At 44.9% G+C, this 19,918-nt stretch overlaps 1 protein-coding gene across 3 annotated transcripts in view; it reads left to right on the plus strand.

Annotated features, from left to right (window-relative positions):
• Positions 1-7,123: 7,123 nt before the first annotated feature.
• ARHGEF3 (Rho guanine nucleotide exchange factor 3) overlaps positions 7,124-19,918 on the plus strand; it is a 141,138-nt gene continuing 128,343 nt past the window's right edge. For 2 of the 3 annotated variants that reach the window (XM_074879320.1, XM_074879322.1), the window contains exon 1: positions 13,525-13,671. In XM_074879320.1, the coding sequence (XP_074735421.1) occupies positions 13,637-13,671 (35 nt within the window). In that variant the 5' untranslated portion in view covers positions 13,525-13,636. Of the gene's footprint in view, positions 8,192-13,524; positions 13,672-19,918 lie in introns of those variants that run through there. The other variant, XM_074879321.1, reaches the window with a different exon arrangement.

The following is a 19,918-nucleotide window of genomic DNA, read 5'->3' on the forward strand; positions in this document are numbered from 1 at the left end:
AAAAACTAATTTAGCAGCTGGCCAAATTTACCTGACAAAGTTCTACCTGCACAGGGACGAAAACGGCATTGGGGTTCACCTTTTAGCCATTGAGGCATCACGATTTAGTTTGCTCAACGTGCAAAGCATCTGCCTTATCCAGACAGGTGTCGGGGCACTGTTTAATCCGTCCATCGCTCTCATCACTGAAAACAAAGCTCCACGTTCCCTTCTCGCATTTCTGATAGAAGCCATCATTTGGGAAGTAAGACAGGACACCACACACCTAAGAACTTCCTCATTCAAACTCTCTAAACTTTCATGGAATTGTTAAGGACAAGCAGAAGTTTCATTCTTCCTAAAATTTCTCAGAAGAAAAAGACAGAAAAGCTTACTTACAAAGAAAGACCGACAAGGCTACTCGGTGCATTCACACATTTTTAAGGCATCTCTATGCCAGTGATGTTGTGGAAATTCTGAGACACAGAACACAGATCTGTGTTTGAAGTTTGTCTTTAAGCACAGCATTTCCCTCCCTGAGCTCCTGAGGACTCCGATATTGCAGGCAGACTGACAAGCTGGAGGACCATCTCTCCTCCTCTGACAGACTTTGATGTGCCTTACATAGCCCATGTGCAGCCACAAAACATTGAAAAAATCAGTCATGAATATCACCAGAAAAGGGATTGTGATCAGTAACAACACTACACTGCCATACCACCTTCCAAGTCAGATTGCTTCTGAAGTAGAACAGGATAAAACCCAAACGCAGAGGCAGAGAGAAAATACAAACTTTACCAAAAATACACAATTCACAACAGAACGTCAACGGCGAGCTAGAGGTTTCTCTCGCCTGACTGCAAGGGCCAGCAACCTGACAACAGGAATCACTTCCAAGGGTGGCTGGCAGAAGAGGCGGCTCTTCTTCTCAGCAAGGAAGGGTGCAAGCTCGTTCCTTCAAGAGCTCGTTGGGATTGCAGGGAAGGATGAAGGAAGAGAAAGTGCTTCAGTGTTTGCTCCCCAGTTAAACACGATTATCGTCTCTCAGAGAATGCTATCAGCGAAGCAATGAAAACTCCAGTCCACCATCTACTTAAACAGACTACAAAAATACGATGAAAAGAAAAGCTGCCAGTGCCAAGGAGAAAAGCCACTCTTGTGATGCTGAGAGGCCAACAAGAGCTCTGGACAGAAACTGCATGTACGTAGAGTGTATTTACCTGTGTGGTGGTTTAGTCCCTGCCGGGGTCTGAGACCACGCGGCCGCTGCCCCTCCCCCAGAAAGGGAGTGAAATACAAAGCCCCGGGGCTGAGATAAGGAGAGGTTTAATACAACAGTGCAACAGCAACACAACAAACAATGACAATATCAGTAATAACAATGAACAGAGCAAGAATACATATACCGATACAACAGTGTGGAGACCGATCACATGAAACACGCGTTCACCGATTCTCCCGTGCTCCCGCGCTTGGGCGCCAGGAGGTGACGTCAGCATGGTAATGAATAACCCGGCTAGAGCTTCCTCTCCACTGCTGGGGAAACTTAACCCTATCCTAGCTAAACCAGGACAACCTGGAACTGTTACTCTGCACCCCCTCAGGAGAGCTTGCTAAGGACACTGCAGTTGACCGTTCTGGTTAACCCATTCTGGCTGCAGTGGGTGTCTGTCATCTACCCAGTGTCGCACTACTTGGCACCACGCAATAGTCTGGATGGCCGCTGTTTGGACAGATGCATGCATTAGCGCTCGTCTCAACTCTTTTGAGAAATTTCCAGTCTAAGCAGCTGATGAGAAACAACATGGAAGTGGCCAGAAGGGCAATGGCAATGGGCCAAAGGGCATCCAAAGCCCCTAAGCCCGGTAATGGTGCTGATGAGAACCAGGGCTAGTGGCCGTCCTGGAAACCGGAGCCACTGCTGGCACCGAGACTGCAAACCAACACCTGAGTGACCACAGGCTGGCGGACACACACGCCGGCCTGGCAACACAAGGCTGTCGCAAATGATCACAGTGATTTTAGTATGAGGTTGTAAAAATGCGCCCTAACAAAGTTCAATGGCAAGGTTCACTCTATTACCTACTACATGGAAGAAACACGCAAAGGCAACTCGAGTTAAGAATCGAGCTAGCATGAATTACAGAGAGACTGGAGATGCAAAAGGGTAAGGGAGACTCTCCCGTTGAGTCAGGAGGTTCAGCATGGGCCCCTTTGCTTTCCAAACTCCTGAGGGAGCTCAGGGGTGGCTAAGTCCGATCTTAAGTCTCAGACTTGGACGATGGTTTATGTCTAATGGAATTAGCTACATGGATTTCATTAGTATTAATTCAGCATGCCATCAGTCGCTTACCTAGGATCTGTTGTGAATCACAGAATCATCTAGGTTGGAAAAGACCTTGAGGATCATCCAGTCCAACCATTAACCTAACATTGACAGTTCCCAACTACACCATATCCCTCAGCGCTATGTCAACGTAACTCTTAAACACCTCCAGGGATGGGGACTCCACCACTGCCCTGGGCAGCCCATTCCAATGCCCAACAACCCGTTCTGTAAAGAAATGCTTCCTAATATCTAGTCTAAACCTTCCCTGGTGCAACTTGAGGCCATTCCCTCTTGTCACTTTGTTAAAGAGACTCATCCCCAGCTCTCTGCAACCTCCTTTCAGGTAGTTGTAGAGGGCGATGAGGTCTCCCCTCAGCCTCCTCTTCTCCAGACTAAACACCCCCAGTTCCCTCAGCCGCTCCTCATAAGACCTGTGCTCCAGACCCTGCACCAGCTTCGTTGCCCTTCTCTGGACACGCTCGAGTCATTCAATGTCCTTTTTGTAGTGAGGGGCCCGAAACTGAACCCAGTAATCGAGGTGCGGCCTCACCAGTGCCGAGTACAGGGGTAAGATCCCTTTCCTGTCCCTACTGGCCGCGCTATTTCTGATGCAAGCCAGGATACCACTGGCCTTCTTGGCCAGTGCAGGGCACACTGCTGGCTCATGTTCAGCCGGCTGTCAATCAACACCCCCAGGTCCCTCTCTGAATGGCAGAATATCAGAGCATGCTCTGTTAACACCCCTGAATGCCAAGCTACACGGAGCCTTTCTGTGGCATACAAATGGCTGCCACACCAGCACCTGGCCAGCAAGCATTTATTAATTTATAGAATTTATAAATAAAGTATTTATAGAAACAGGAGGCTCTCAATCTGTGGATCAAGGACTACCAATGTGGACCGACTACCAATGAAGCCCTCCCATCGACATCAAAGCAGCAGGCTAACCAGCATCTTCAGAGCAGACCAGAAAACCCACAAGTCTCATCAGCTTTGACAGAAGAAAAAAAACTGCCTGAACTCAGAAGTTGAATCTGACATCTGAGAATTCTGAATTTGCTTTTAAAAAAACAAATCAGTGTCAAGATGCAGAACACCTGGAGTACCTACAAGCCTTAACTCATTGCCCCACTGCTGATTTAATTTCTCATGCCTGCATAAACACACCAGTCCCTTCATTTTAAAGGGTACTCGTACCTCTTGCCTGACATGTAGGTTTTCTCTTACAGGATTTTCACAATAAATTCAGTCTCCTCCTCACCCTTTGCTCTGTGAAAAGTGCCAATATGGATAACTTCTAAGTCTACCTACCACTCTTTGATGTGCATTTAGCTTGAAAATCTACAATTAAAATAGTTTTCACTTGTCATGCTGTGAAGGGCCACAATAAAGCATTTAAGTTTTAGGCCTGTAGGAAGCTTTATTCACAGAACTTTTCTCCCTTTTAATGTTCTGGCTGAGATCACAAATACATTCACATTGTGGAAAATAGCCTAAAAATTTTAACTTCTGTACTACATTTAGGTTGTTCATATTCCTACAGCTGTGAGCATAATTTCAGTCTGGAATTCTACTTAGGTTTTAATTTCTGCAGTTCACTTGATTTCACATTAATTACTGTAATATGAATCAGACATTAAAATCTTGATTATTTCTGCAGGTTAGTAATACCACTAGCATCACCGCATGGTGTTGAATGCCGCTGCACGACTGAACATGCTCCGACACAAGCAGCCACGAACCACACACAATTCCAGTGTCGCTGCTTCGAGGGACAAGGACAAAATCCATCCCTGCAGCAGGCAGAGCCACCCACCCCTGACTCTCCCTGCCCCCGGGCCAGCTCCCACACGCCGAGGGGACGGAGTCAGGCCTTCTCAAGAGACACTTGAGCCTTGCTCTCCCCTTCGGCCTTTTCCCCAGCACGGCCACCGCCCGCAGCCGCTCCCAGGTTTCGGGAGGCGTCTCCCACTTAGGGACCCCAGCAGGAATGCTCAGTACCTGAGTCTGTATAAACAAATTTGTACACTCTGCTAGGGCGGTCTTGTCTGGGCTTTGCGACCACTGCCAAAAAAGCAGAGATGAGAGGTAAAGCCTGCACGTGGCTGAGGCACGGAGGATGCAGGGGGATGGGGAGGTTCCCTCTAAGCCCCTGCCCAGTCTGGGAGTCAGGGCATCGCTCCGGACCTCAGCTCATGGGAGGGATCCTGCTCTGTGGTGCCCTTGCTGACACACAGAGATCCCGATAAGCGGCGCTGGCTGACCGCGGGGCAGCAATTACCTGGCGTGCCGGCAGATCGCATCGCCTCCGCTTGTGCTGCATAGGCTGGCAGGGAGCCACTGCTTCCTTCTGGATATGCTGCCTCCTGCGCAGCCTCTCGGTCTGTCTCTTGAGGAAGCAAGCGGGACAGTTGGATCAGATGGAGCCGCTCCGCGTCGGGGAGATGGCACCTTCAGGCCGCCACAGTGCTCAAACACATCGATCAGGTTTAGAAAAATCTGCCTGCTGACGTCTGCACAAACCAGCGCTGAGCCATCATGGTACAATGGGGGGCAGCAGCTGCCCTTGGGACTTGGCTTAAGCCACAACTGGCAGCAGAGGCTCTGCGCCAGCTCTGGGGGTCGCCAGCGCCTGCAAGGCATGAAACCCAGCATGGCTGCTGCGAGACTCTGCTCGACCCCTTCCCTTCCCGGGAAGCTGCATCACGTTTACCTACGGGCACGGCTGCAAAGAAGCACACGACAGATCAGCTCCCGTGACACCGCTCAAGGTACTTCCTCGGAGCGGAGTGGCAGCGCGTGCAAGTCAAGGACGGGCTTGCTCCTGAGGGGAAGGAGCACGGTGCAAAGAGTTACCTCGTGCCTACAGCGGCACCACGCTGGGACGAACGAACCACGCGTGGAGCTGCCGTGAGAAAGGGCTCCCTGGAGCTCACACCAGCTCTGAAGTCAGCCCCAACAAGCCCACTGGCGTGGCAGCCAGCACCGGGAGCAGCTCAGGCTGCCGGGGCCCAGCAAAAAGAGCTTCGCAAGGGAAAACGCCCCAGGGCACATCACTGAGCCCAACCCCTTCCCTCTCGGCACATCGGCCACAGAAGGAGCAACTTGCCTTTCACACGGAATAAAGACAAAAAGGTAGATGCTCCCTCCTCCCACTGACTTACCTGTGGGACTGTTCTTAGACTGCACGACAGCAACAGATGAAGAAAACGGGAATCCATCGACCTCGAGAGGATCTGAAGGGAAATTGCACCTGAATAAGCTCTTGCCACCTTGTCAGAGTTTACTCTTTCAAGGAAAGAGACATTGAGAACTTACCTCCAGGATGCCCCAAGGGCTCTAAGCCAACATCCAGCCCAGAAGCTGGATAACCACTGCCCCCAGCCTCATCTAGAAGCAAGCAGAGATGAGAATCATTGCCACTGCATGCTGGGATTCACTTCTGCCTTAGGGAACTGCAGGCACGGGAAGGGGCTCAGGTAACCACGTGCGGGCCAGACAAAGGTGGAGGTTGTCAAAGCTGCAGAGAGGCCTGGTGAGCTCTTGGCTGGCACTTGGCAGCTCTCCACTCACTTTTTCCGGGCCATGTGCAACACCCCTCAAGGAGCAGATGGACCAACATACGGCTCCTGGGGGCTTTCTTACTGTGAGAGCTCTTGCACACAGAGACAAAGCCCTCGCTGAAGGACTGGAGGGAAAAAGCCACCATCCACGCTTCTCAGGGAGAAGAGCCCGCTGGCCCGTGAAAGGCTGCACCAGCAGCCACTCGCTTACCTGCTCCCTGCACTCGCCACGGAGCAGCCCGGCACACCTTGGCATGCAGGGCCACCAGGAGGAGGAGGATGAGGAGGAGGTGGCGGGTGAGGGCCATGGCTCCCTGCTGCTGCTGCTACTGCTGTTGCCACGGGGGCTGGGGTCTGAGTGCTGAGCGGTCAGTACAACCAGCGTGTCACCGCGGGGATATGTGACCTCACAATCCCTGATGGTGTCACGGCCCCATTGTGACCTCACGGCCGGGCCGAGGCTGCGTGGGGATGGCTCTCAGGGTGCTCGAGGAGAGCTGCTGGAGCTGCCCCCCCAGGGAGGGGAACTCGTCTCCTCAAGCAGCTCTGTCCAGGGGCCTGCTCCTACCAGTTTGGGTCAGAACTCGAGCTTTCCACATCACCGCCGTGCCAAAGAACTTCACTTGACAGATTTATCCTAACAAGTGCTTTATACAGCTGAATTTCCTTCTTCTGTATGTACTTGCAGTGTCCCTTGATCTGCTTTTCAAATAATTAGCGCTACCGAGAACGGCCCGCTAATCCACAACCACCATGCGCTGCAGTAAAACAGCTGGGCTGGCATTTCCTTTAAAATGCAAGACTTAACCTTGGGCAAAAAGTGATAAAGCAGTTCCCTTTCCAAAGAAAAACTTCTCACATCAACAACTCTCCGGTGCCTGACTGGACATACTGCGGAACTGTTCTCTAAGCCAAAACCAAAGCCACTTCCCAGTTACAGGTGTAATGAGCAACAGCCACCAGTGACCAGCGTTGCCTCTGGCCGCAGCACAGGCCCGAAGGAACACCGACGCTCAGCAAGTGTCTCCCGCTTTGGAAAGAAAGGTCTCGTCTATGGAATGCTTCATTTTTGAAAAATGCTTCTGTATCCCTTCCTCATTGATCTGACAGCTGGGACTGACTTCCCTCATGACAGCACCCTGCTCCTCCGGCAAATCCCACCCTCCAGCAACCCTCACCACAGGCAGCGCCACCTGTACCTGACTAGAAACAGGTACTTGAATTTACACACACCTCTCACAACCCTTCTGCATAGGACTCCAAAAAAGAACATTTCATAACTATTTACTACTTCTCGAGAATGCTGCATGTCTGCTAGCAAGAATTATGACAGTGCCAAAGCAAACTCCAGTGGTAAGGCAGCAGCTCTGGGTATTCATACCCCATCTTGTGACCCACGGTGGGAGCGCAGGGGCTGCCAAAGTGCTGCTCGGACGTACCCAGCAGACACCTGACAAAAGTTGCTCACCCTAACAGGGGCTGGAGCTTCTCTACTCATGAGAAAAAGACTCAAAGTACTCCTGACAGGAAAGATTAAAAACTAATTTAGCAGCTGGCCAAATTTACCTGACAAAGTTCTACCTGCACAGGGACGAAAACGGCATTGGGGTTCACCTTTTAGCCATTGAGGCATCACGATTTAGTTTGCTCAACGTGCAAAGCATCTGCCTTATCCAGACAGGTGTCGGGGCACTGTTTAATCCGTCCATCGCTCTCATCACTGAAAACAAAGCTCCACGTTCCCTTCTCGCATTTCTGATAGAAGCCATCATTTGGGAAGTAAGACAGGACACCACACACCTAAGAACTTCCTCATTCAAGCTCTCTAAACTTTCATGGAATTGTTAAGGACAAGCAGAAGTTTCATTCTTCCTAAAATTTCTCAGAAGAAAAAGACAGAAAAGCTTACTTACAAAGAAAGACCGACAAGGCTACTCGGTGCATTCACACATTTTTAAGGCATCTCTATGCCAGTGATGTTGTGGAAATTCTGAGACACAGAACACAGATCTGTGTTTGAAGTTTGTCTTTAAGCACAGCATTTCCCTCCCTGAGCTCGTGTTAGTCCTGAGGACTCCGATATTGCAGACACACTAATGAGCCAAAGGAGCGCCTCTCCTCTGACAGACTTTGATGTGCCTTACAGCCCCTGGGCACCCCCTAAACATCAAAAAAATCAGTCAGGAATGCCACCTGTTGTTTTCTTTGGGCCTCTATTCCACAGTTCCGAATTCGGCTTCTATCACCAGGTACATCAGAGATGTTCTGAAGGGTCACCGAGCATGTGACTAGTTGCATTAGTAATTCAAAAGGGAATTTGGTAAGTTACTTCTCTGTATCTGAACTAGACTTTGAGATGTGTTATCCATATGTATATTCTGCAGTCCTAATCTCTGTATCCTTTGCCTCGAAGCCCTGTACAGGAGGGAATTTGGGGGTTGAAAGAAAATGGAAAGAAAGTGTTCTTATACCTTTGGTGTAAAATGAGAATCCTCGGGATGCTTTCCTGGTGTTTGGGAACTGTTGGCCAAAATTGTTACATCTTAAGGATGTGAAAAGATATGCTTCTATACAAGGATGTGCATATGGATAATACATCTTAAAAAACTTAAGGAAGTAAGCTCTCATTTTTCTCATTTAAGTACTTTGGTAACTTGATACCAAAATCCCCCAACCCACACAACAAGAAACACTTTTCAAGTTATAGTGGAAAACGTTCACTGCACACAACTGGTCAGACTCAAGTTATTTTTGAAAGGTCAGAAGTTAAAGGCAATGCTATAGATCAGCTGAAGGAACTTTTCCCTCTATCTGCTATAAATTATTTAATTTTTCTTGCTATCATCTGTTGCTGTTTCTCAGACTCATAAAAACCAGAACCAGAGTCAATTTATGTCTTTTATAAGGGGATACAATTTCATTCTTTATTCTCTTAGAACTGATTTAGAGTCTGATTTACCTATGATACTCGTTTTTATGGGAAGCTGCGCTGTTGACAATGATTTTATATTTATAGCAGTCCATGGAAAAGGGAGAGATTGCTCATATTGTCCTGTTCACAAAAAGCAGAGGAAAAGGAAATGTTCTTTCCTCGGTGTCAGCTGTCACTTAGATGACCAAAAATTGAAGTGCTTGCCCATACCTACCTCAGTGCTAAAAGCTCAGTTCCTAGTGATTTTGGTATTTTACTCCAATGCAGATACTTTGGGAAGGCTGGGAGTTTGAAAACATTAATGTGAAAACATGAAAGATGCAGCGGGGAGCAGGAGTTTAGTTATATGTAGTTGATATAGTAGTTAAGAATGAACTATTAATAGACCTAGTTGTTAGAATAGTAAACATCTGCAAGAAGAAATTAACATCTGGAGAATTTTCTTCATCAATTAATAAAATTACTTCATTTTTAATGGCTAGGGAGCTGTAACATTCAAGGCTGATTTACCACAGAAATCAAACTACCCTTTTTCCAGACTCTGCTGGTAGGTTCACAGGCCTTGACAACAGATGGAAGATTGAACTAGCCTGAGTGAGTGTATGGAATGCTGTCCTGTCAGGCTGCTGCTTTAGCTGGAATTCTAACTATCTAGTTGCTACTGGTGTGCAAAAAGATCTACTTGGAGAGAGGCAGTCTTGTTGATTATACGAGTCAGGTAAATTTATTTTGTAATAGTCTATAGAATTGTTATTTTTTCTCCACAGGGGAAGTATGCATCTGTGGTTTCCCATAATTGTAAAAGCTGTAACACATGTATGCTCCCTGTGCAAATTCTATATTAAGCTTTTGACTGTAAATCAACATCAAATTGTTCACATAACTTGCTCTGAATTTCTGTAATAGCCAACCATGTTTAAGATGAGATTTTACTCAGCCAAATATACTTGGCTATTGATAATCATAATAAATTTCCTCGGGAATATAACATTTCTTACTAATAGACATGGAACACAAGATTATACAGAGGGCCTGGGAGGCTGATAGAGTGTTTTTCCCATATCAGAGTAAAGCAATCTTTGGAGGCTACACTCTGCCTTTTATTGCAATATTGATTATTGCCAACAGCTGCAGACCAAGAGTTCTGTATTACCTTTGACAGTACACTAAAAATTCACATCAAAACTAAAAATAGAAGTCACCTCTTCCATGGCTGAGACAATTTTATTTCTAATCCAATTACAAAGGATTAAACTTGTCAAAAGACTGGATGCCTAGCATAGCAGAAGGGAAAACTAAACACTTAAGGAATGGATTTATTTATTTTTTACACAGTTAACAAACTAAACTTCAAAGGCAAAAGTTCCCATAAGGATTTTACATTGAGGAAACAAGTGCCAAGAATATTTTCACTGCAGCTAGCTACTGCCTGGTGAAAATAATCTACAGTGCATGTTGCAGAACAATAATCACAGTATAAAAGTCTTTTTCAGTAACTTTTTCTAAGCCTTTTATGACTGCTGTGGCCACACCCTTTTTAGTAATGCTTTGCTTCTCAGATGATTCAACCAATTTCAGTGGATCTGGTTATGAAATCAGATACTAACAATGTGAGTGGGACATACATCAGAAGAGTTGTTTGGTGTGTCACAAGTCACATTTTTTTCCTTAAGTGCACAACTGGGGATATAAAGACCATAAGCAACTGTTGTTATCCTCATTTTACACGAGAAATGGATAGGAACTAGATAGGAAATAGATCCGCTTCAGAACAGAGATGAAGCTGGTGTCAGCTGAAGACAGAGTGCAGTGATTCATGTCTTAGTCTTGAGCCATAATGGTGCTTCTTTCAACAGTCCATAACCAGTCAGTGTATTTTTGCAATAACCTGCGTGATAGAACAATCAACAGGGATCTGTTTTATGCTCCAGAGTTCTGTAGCACCGCTGCACCAAGTCATCTACTGATGGAGCGTGGTGGGAAGCAGAGGGCAGCACTGCATGAACCGCAAGAGAAGGAAGAGGTAGATTTGGGCCAGATGTTAAGCAATGTGGGTTTTTTTCCTCTACAGTACCCCAGAGAGCTCTGAAGTGTGAGTTACCTTAGGACAGCCTTTTGATGGACTCTGCAGGGGCCTGTTTCAGCCCCGTAGCACTCCTTGGTACTACTTCTCCTCTAGAAGTACACTGCTTGATGTGAACCTGGTTTGCAAGAATGACTCCTTTATAATTCTGATGAAAGTCAGGAGTGATTTCATTGCTGTCAGTTATGTCATACTTCAAAATAATTAAAAATGAGAGTAGAATTAGACGTACTTGTCTTTAGCAATGTCTAATATAGGGGATGTACCCATAAAAGTCATTAGTCATCAACAGAAAGGAAACTGTTGGCTCTTTATTGTAGCTTTTGCAAACGTGCCAAGGTGTGATTTAGGTGCTAGGAAGGAAACCACCATCTCTTTGCAGAATAGTTGGACAATGCTCAGCTACCGAGGGTGGAGTGAGAATAATAGTTGCAGTGAATCAAGAAAGCAGGGCAGAATTCTTGTTTCTAAACTTCACCCTCTTTGCTTAGAGTGCCTTCAGACCTGAGAAATACAGGTACATGTATTTGAATATTCCTGCTCTTACCCTTAAATTGGCTTGTTAAGCATTTTTTTTAAAGTATAACTGTCAAATATCACTTTATTTTAAGATGATGTTTTGGACTGAAGGAATAACACATTTAACACTTGCATTCTATATTTTTGCATACTAAAGAAAATTTCATGCTTGTTAAGATTTAAAAATGCTGAAAAAACAACAATTGCAAGTTGCATTTTATAGTTTATCATCTTAAAAACCAGGAATTACAAGTCAGTAATTACTAAAAAGTGTTAAATTTCCCTGGACAACATTTTTAGCTGATGTGGTTGAGCAGATTCCAGTATGTTATATAATTATAGAATTTACATCAACTAATTCTTCATTCCCTATGTGTGTAAGTGGAAATTTTGAGGACACATAAAATAGACTAAAAGTTAAAGGTCTCTAAACAGACCATCTCTTCCCATTTCCTGATAATGAATACCAAATTAAGCTTTAAAACGGGGGTCTAAAACTGTCACTTTCCTTTACAGGCATGGTAAGTCCTGAGTAAAAAAATGGACAGGCACTTGCTGCCTGTTGCAGCTCTGCTTTTGTAACAGGCACCACTTCAGTGGCACTGCCAAAGCAGGGGGTGGGACATCTGTTTTGGCTCAGTGTTTCAGGAATCCATCAGAAATTATCAGACCTAAGCAGCCTCAAAGATTTCTCCATTCTGATAATTATATCAATACTGCTGGGAGCCCAGGTTTTGCCCATAACACAGTGTTGATTAACACATAAATTGCTGTGGGGCTTGAAAAGTGCCAGGTTCCCATATATCTGGCTAATTTATGGGAATTGCTGGTTTAGGAGCAGAAAAGAAGTAGTTAAACTACTATGGCATCTTGATGGCTATTTTCCAGTTGACTTGTCCCTAGTTTGAAAAGAATATGTCACCTTAAGAAACAGTTTCTTTAAATGTGACTTTAATTCCAGAGTATTTTCATACTGTGTAAAGTGGAGTTCAGAGATTACTTTAGTACCCCAAACTGAAGAAATTAAATGCAATTTAAGACATTTACTTAAAAAGAAACACGGTTTGATGTTCATATGTCTATGTCTATACCACATTTCTAGCCTCAGAAATTTGAACCAACTGAAAGATTAAATCTCACTGCAAAATGTTAGGTCTGAAATGAAAAGCCTAGCCATAGCTGAGAAACACAATTAGTTATTTTATTCGAAAATATTTCTGGTGTCTGGACTACAAAATGTGTTGAGCTAGTTTTCATCTTTTATTATTATTTTTCCATTGGCTGTTTTATGTTGGCAATGCTACTACTGAAAAAGACCCACCACCTACATCTTATTTAAATTTGCATTTGTGTTAAGTGATGTTAATATTTATTATTATACTGAACTAGTGCCTATAGACTTCGGTCACAGAAAATAAGTTTACCTTTGCAAGGCACAGTACAAACGCGTACTAGAAAGATAGTCCCTCCTCTAAAGAGCTCCTTGCATCTTCACAGCCCTATTTTTCTTTTCTGGTCAATAGCGCTTCCTTAGCATATTTCCATGCTCCTTCTTTCCTCCCAAACAGACATGCCTGTTACCATCTGTGAATTACTTGACACTCCTTTCCCCGGGCTGTACACCTAATGGGACCTACTCCTGGTCACTTGCTGTTAATCTCGTTTGAGATTCTCAGGGTGGAACTGGTGCCATTTGCCCTTTTTTGGTCGGTCTTCCTCCGTAACTGTTCTGAACACCAGCGGGGCGGTGGGAACCGAGCTCCCCGGGCGGCACAAGCCGTGCAAAGCCCGGGGCTCGGTGCCCCTCCTCACTCCCGGCGTTTCACGGGTCCCGGCTTCCCCAGGCGGGGGGCTCGGGGGCGCGCAGCCCGGATCCCTGGGCAGAGGCAGAGGCCGGGCGGCCACCGCTGCGGCGACACCTCGCCGAAGGGGTAGTTCTGAGGGGACCCGGACGGCAGGAGCGGAAGGGAAGGACGCACAACCGCGTAGCAGACTGGCGCTGGGGGAGACCGAGTGGGAAGGGCGGGGAGCCGGGCGGGCGGCGCGTGGAGCCGGCCCGGGGGGCGGGCACACATCCACGTCTCCTCCCTCCGCCGCCCCTGACAGCCGCCGAGTCGACCCTGGACCCCCCCCTCCTCCGCGTCCTCTTCGCTCCCGCCGCCAACGGGCTCCCCCTGCCCAGCCCCCGCGCCTTTCCTCGCCCCCGCCGGGCCGGCAGCTCTGCGAGCCGCATGCCGGGAGCCGAGGAGGAGCCGGAGGGCGCGAGGTGAGGTGCTGTCCGCTGCGTTTGGGCTCTGCTCGGGGCTGGGCAGGGAGGCGGCCGCCTGTCGGTGCTGGACGGGCTCGTGCTCCGCGGGAGCGCCCGGAGGCGGCCAGGCTTGCGCGCACGGAGGGGGGTGGCCGCGGCGGGGCTGACCGCAGGGGTTGCGTTGTGCCTGCAGGGGGGACCCGCTGGCCCCTGAGGGGACCGCACAGGGAGTAGGAGCGGGGCGGCCCCAGCGGTTCGGGAAGGGGCTCCCGGCAGCTCCGGTGGGGGGGGGGGAGGGAGACGCGCTCTCCTCCTCCTCCATCTCACGCCGTCGCCGCCCTGCTCGCCCGCTCTGGCGATGTCTCGGGGGGGGGCAGGGGGCCCCTCACCGCCTCCCCCGCGAGGGGTCGGGAGGCGCGCGGGACCCGCCAGCGCGGGGCCCCCCGAGCCGCGCTCGTGCCCGGCCGCCCCGTGAGGGGCCCGGCGGCGGCTGGGGGCGGCGGGCGCTTGTCCCGTGTCCTCGCAGGGCTCAACGGCCGCTTTGGTTTTACGTACCGATTCTTTAAAGAACTTTTTACATGTATTCAGGGACAGACCTTACACGAGTGTCAGTTCAGGAGGAGAACCCCGCGAAGGAAGGGCCGAAGTCCCAGGTGCCTCCTGCCTCTTTTGAAAACCGTAATTGTTATTACAAATAAGTTATTCCCCCAGCCGCTTGTTTGGTTTGGCGAGTAAGAGAGCGGCTCCGCCGGTCTCTGGTTTTCAGCCCTTCCCTCCGCTCAGCGCAGCCTCCACCTTGGGGGGAGGAGGTGGTGGAGGTTTGTAGGCGAAAGCGAAGTGGAAAAAACAAACACGGAGCCTAATTACTTACACTTGTGGAGCCAGTCCCAGCAGACTCTGGATAGGCTGTAAAAGAGAGCCAACATTAATTAGCATGGTACGGGTCATTGTCTGAATTTAAATTGTTAATGCTGGTGAAGGCCTGTGTAGGTGAAACGCTGTGAGGTGGTTGGTGGCTGGCTCTGGGGTCCTCTGGCAGTGCCAGCGTTTGACCGGTTATCTTAGTGGTGTGGTTGGTGGTGACCAGCATTTGTGATTTACTGAGGAACCATTTACAGTAATGCAAGAAATCCATCCTTGGTAGTTGATACCTTTATTTTTTGATATAGTTCTTAAATCTTGTGACTATATAAATGTTCATGTATATCTTTTCTGTGTGTGCATGCATACATTAATATAATTTATAGTGAAATGTTATCCTTTAGTACCTTGTGGGCTACATTTTCATAGCGAAAGGACAGAGAAAATTCCTTCATCCTCCAACCCTTGTAGAATGAATTTGGTTGCATACGCAATTCTGTAGCATGTGCAGAGGTCTGCCAAGTGCAACAAGTTACAAAACGGATGCTGTGTCTGTACAGAATTTGAGTTCAAAATAGGAGAAGCCATGGGCCTTGGAAACAAAGGGACTTAAAATATTTATTGCAGAATAACAGGTTTTGAGAATGCAGGTAGGGGAGTATGTGAAATGGTGCTGCCCCAGTGTACATGAGGTAAGGGAATGCCCAGGAATGTCTTTGACTTGTCTTTTGGTGCATTTAGCCCTTCTATTTAAAATTTTTATGCTATATATATGTTATACATGTACATATAATTACATACTATATATGACTAGCTACCTGTTCTCAGTAAATATTTATAACCCAGTTTTAGTAAACAAAATACTGTATTGTTTCCCATCAGAATCCTGCATATCGGTTAGCAATGTGACAAGGCCCTGTGACCCGTGAAAACACTGTAACATTCAGTATCATTCTCTGCACATTTTCTCAGACCTCCGCTCTGTTTTGAATAGCACACTTCTTCTCTGTTTTGTGTAGACAGTTGTCCTGGCATGATTCCAAGTTGTGGGAGTCTTATGTGTGCACAGTTTGGAGGTGTATTATGTGGAGTTGCTTCCAGCAAGTGGCTAGTGAGACCACATGTCCTTAAACAAAAATCTGTTTTGTTTTTTCTGTTTGTAAATTGAAGTGGCCGGTACCCGGTTCTGCTTGGGAGTTTATACGTATGTCTTAATATCAACTCAGGACCTAGTTTTTCCCATGTTAAATCTTTCGCTTGAGGTGCTAAAGAAAATTAACCTGACCTCTTAAATTCTGTTTATGCTAGAGTCTTATTTGTATGTTTTCAGTATTTTAGGTTTTTCAACAATCTCTGTTGATGAAACATATTTTTCCTGAGGATTTTTTGTGAAACCGTCTGCCCGCTGCTGCAAATGCTATAATAAATGCATTTAGAATCCTTTTGGAGTGCTTTGTGCATGTATTATATTTCAGACACCTTATACTCAGATAAGTGTGATGTGCGTTTTCAGAAGTAATTTGTTAAGAGTTTCCATTTTCTTTCTGTGTAATATGTAAGGAAACTGGGAAATGATACACTTAGTGGAAGACTAGAAGACTTGGGGTGCTATAAATCATATTATTGATGTATTTTGTTTAACATAATTAGTCTCTTCATGTTTCATTTAATCAGTCCCTTCATTTTATTTATTTATTAAATCTTGGGGAGTATAAGCATTGCAAGGTCACACAGGTTTTACAGATAAATTCTAGTACTTACAGATAAATAGGTAAATCTAATACTTTATAGATAAATTCTAAACTGTGACTTGGAAAAAGCCTGAGCAGAGCAGCACTACATTGGAAGAAAAGGTGGAAACAGGTTAAAATACTTGAACTTGATGGACAAAGAAAAATCTTGAAATTTTCATGTTAATGGCTCAAAAAAATGTTACTTCCACATATCTGATATTTTCTAGGTCCTATGAAAGTCCCTTTGATTTTTTTACCAAATCGTGCCTCTCAGCTTGTGAGGGTGTGTTTCAGATTTCAATTGTTGAAGTCATATGAAATCTGGAATAAACAAATGGCTATGGTCTTGCACAAGTCTCTAAGAGCGTGTAGAGTAGTAGGTAAATAACTGCAAAATGAAGGACTCGGTAAATACACTCCAGTAGTCTCTGATTAACAAGTACCTTGTGCTTTGCTTTAGACTGTAATAGATGCAAATTAACTACTCTGAAATAAATAGGTATATAGCATGTAAGTGTGGTGGCCTCCATCCCCAAATGTAATATAGAGCATGTAAAAACAAACAAAAAACGTTTTCCCCTTTCGTGTCACCCAGGGTTGAACATGAAGTGAATTGCTGTCAATTATGGAAATGTAAACAATGATTAACTTGCAGGTGCTCAACACTGTACAGAATCTAGCTGAAGCGGTTAGTATGTTAATGGATCAAGCTGTTAATATCTAAACACAAGGGCATATGTACATGCATATTTATTTACTTCATCCTAATCATGATGAGTAGTCAAAAAAAGAACTTCAAATCTAAGGGAGCATGCTGCCATAGGTGTATGAGTTACTTCAAAGTAATACGTGTCTTATACAGATTACTGCTGAGAGTGGTACTTGAAGGCATGGCCAGTAGTGAAATTCAGCAATCCCCTCCCCAAAAATTGTTTTAACTGGACAAGAAGCAGAAACTTTATGTTCTTTACAATAAGAGAGCATTTTTTTTTTTTACTTTTCATGTTAAATCATTATATATACAGAAGCAGAAATGGTAACGTGATTGGAAAGGTGCCCTATACTGTTACTGATTTTTCTTTTTTTTTTTTTTTCCCTTCTACGTAGGATTAGTTACCCCTCACAGTCATGCAGTTCCCCTCATAACTCTGCAGGTGTAATCAATGTGTGGTACAACTTGTATTTAGAAAGGTTTACTGGCTTTTATACCACTGAAACTTGCATAAACTTGGAAAGTTGGCAGGAGTTATCTGACTTGCGTGGATTCTGTAGAGCAAGAACAGCTGCTCTGCTGGTATCATCGCTCAGTTTAGTTGTTAAATAGAAGTACAGCTTTCATTAGTTCATTTTAAACACTTCAGCATTTTTCCAAAATAAATTTTCAGGATTATAGCTAGGAGAAGAGTATGTTCATTACATTGTTTGTACTGTATCAGGAATCCTACTGATGTTATTTTAAATATTTCAGTGTGTCCAGCTAGTGTTCCCTCAGAACGTTCTGTCTGGAACATCACCTTTGTCTTGAAGACAACAAGCAGCTATTTGGACAATGTGTGTTTTGGGGGTGACAGACTGCTTGTGCTTGTATATGGCCTTAACTAATTCATCCAGGTAGCAGGTGGGTGGGAGGGGTTAGGGGCATGTATGAATTGCAGTACAGCGCTTAAAGCCACCACGTTTGTGTTGATACAGGCTATGATGAGTGTATTCCAAACCTGGTATCCCTCTGTAGATACTGAGGTTCTTAAGTGAGTATGAGCCTTAAAATACTTTGCCTACAGAAATAGATGCTGTCAGAATTAGCATTTGTTGATGCTCCACAGATAAGTAATTAATAGCCTAGAAAACCTTCTCTCAAGCAAGTCGATTACTGGGTGGAGGGGTGATCTTGCAAACCTTCCCATGTAGGTTTGGGTTCTGACTGTGCTTAGCAATTGCAGGTGAAAAGCTGTAAAGACTGAAGATAATTTGAGGACAATATACCTTTTTGTCTGTCATTCAAATCTATTAAATAACCAAGAAAAATAAATGCAAAACCGAATTGACACACTTCAATGACTTATTAAACTGTGCAGCAATCCTGAATGAAATAATAATGATTATTAAGATAGTAGGCTGAAAGGATCATAATTTTAATGTTAAGGAGAAAATGTGACACCCTTCCAGGCAGATAAAATTTTGAACCTGCTACCATTCCCTGGCAATGATGATTCTGATAAAGGGGAGAATGGGTTGTGTTTGTAGTACTTCTCTTGGTTTTAACTTATTCTTAATGTATTTTCGTTGAGGATAAACCCCTTTATCATGAAGGAGACAGGAATATGTTGAAAGGAAGAGAAGAACATGAAAAAATGTGGCAGTGGTTGCAGTAATTTTACACTGGGCATGCATGCTGTATCTTTTTTTCTTTTTTCTGAGTTTGTTAACATGGAAAAGACTTAATTTAAGCACTAGTTGCAGAAAACTACTCTTTTTTTTTGTTTACTAAATTGTCCCTTGAACTGGTTTAGCTTTGTATAGCCCTTCTGATAATCTTTACAGAAATAGCACATAGTTATTTCTGGAAATAGTTTTCCCTTAGATAAAATCTAGATTTAAAAAAAATAGATAAAATCTTTGTGTTTGTCATTGTTACAACTTTTGAGTAACAATTTAGTGCTTCCTTTCAAATTCAGAAGTTTGAGGAGGATAGAGTTAAATTAATCTCAGAAATTGCTAGCTGTATGAGTCACTAAATTGGGAACATAAATACTCATAATCTTTGGAAAGAACCTCTCAACATTGTTTTGCTGCATAGTGTCAACGGCAAAACACAATACAGTATATTTAGATTAAAAGTAGTTGTATTTGCATTTGAAATCATAGTTTATGAAAAAAATCAGATAACTTTTTGTCCCTTTTTGCTTGTCAAACTGACTAAAGACTAACACTAAGCCTGCAGTAGATGCTAGATTATCATACTGTTATGTTTTGTTTGCTTGCTTTGTTGGACAGAAATAAAAACTTGGAGAGGGGGAAAAGGGTAGAGAAATGGCCAGTGTTGGAGAATTCTTCTTGCACGCTGATAGAATGGATAGGTTGTTTTGTTTACAGTCTGGTGCTCAAGCCAGATACTTGAAGTAGGAACATCTGGATCTTTTAGTCCAGAGAGAAACAGATTTGTCCAGGATGACACATGTAATTATAACATCAGTGTCAAAAAAATCCTTGATATCTATTTGTGTTGAGTAGAGTATAGTACTTAGTGTTCTCTGTATTCTGCTTAAATGGTATATTTAATTTTCTGTGTGCACAAAACATTTGTGTAAACCTTTGGTTTAAAATGTTCTGTTCAAGTCTCTGCTAGTGTTTCATAATGTTAGATAAGAGAGATTTAGTTGTGTGTTATTACTAAGACACAGAGTACTGAAACATTCAGTTCCTTTTTTTTTATAATTAGTATGACAATCAGCTACCATCCCTAAAAGTGACAACAAAGCTCACAAACATTCCCTATTTCTTCCTACACTGCTAAAGTTTGAGTTGAAACCACACAAAGACTCAAAGCTCCTGATAACTTTGCAGATTGGACAGGGCAGATGAGTCCTTGCTCTTCTATTCTTCTCTATCGCAGTGATGTACAATATTGTATAATATGCTGGTAAGCAGGATAGACTACACCAGCAGTATGA

Source organism: Strix uralensis, chromosome 10 (genome assembly GCF_047716275.1).
Source record: "Strix uralensis isolate ZFMK-TIS-50842 chromosome 10, bStrUra1, whole genome shotgun sequence".
Taxonomy (NCBI): domain Eukaryota; kingdom Metazoa; phylum Chordata; class Aves; order Strigiformes; family Strigidae; genus Strix; species Strix uralensis.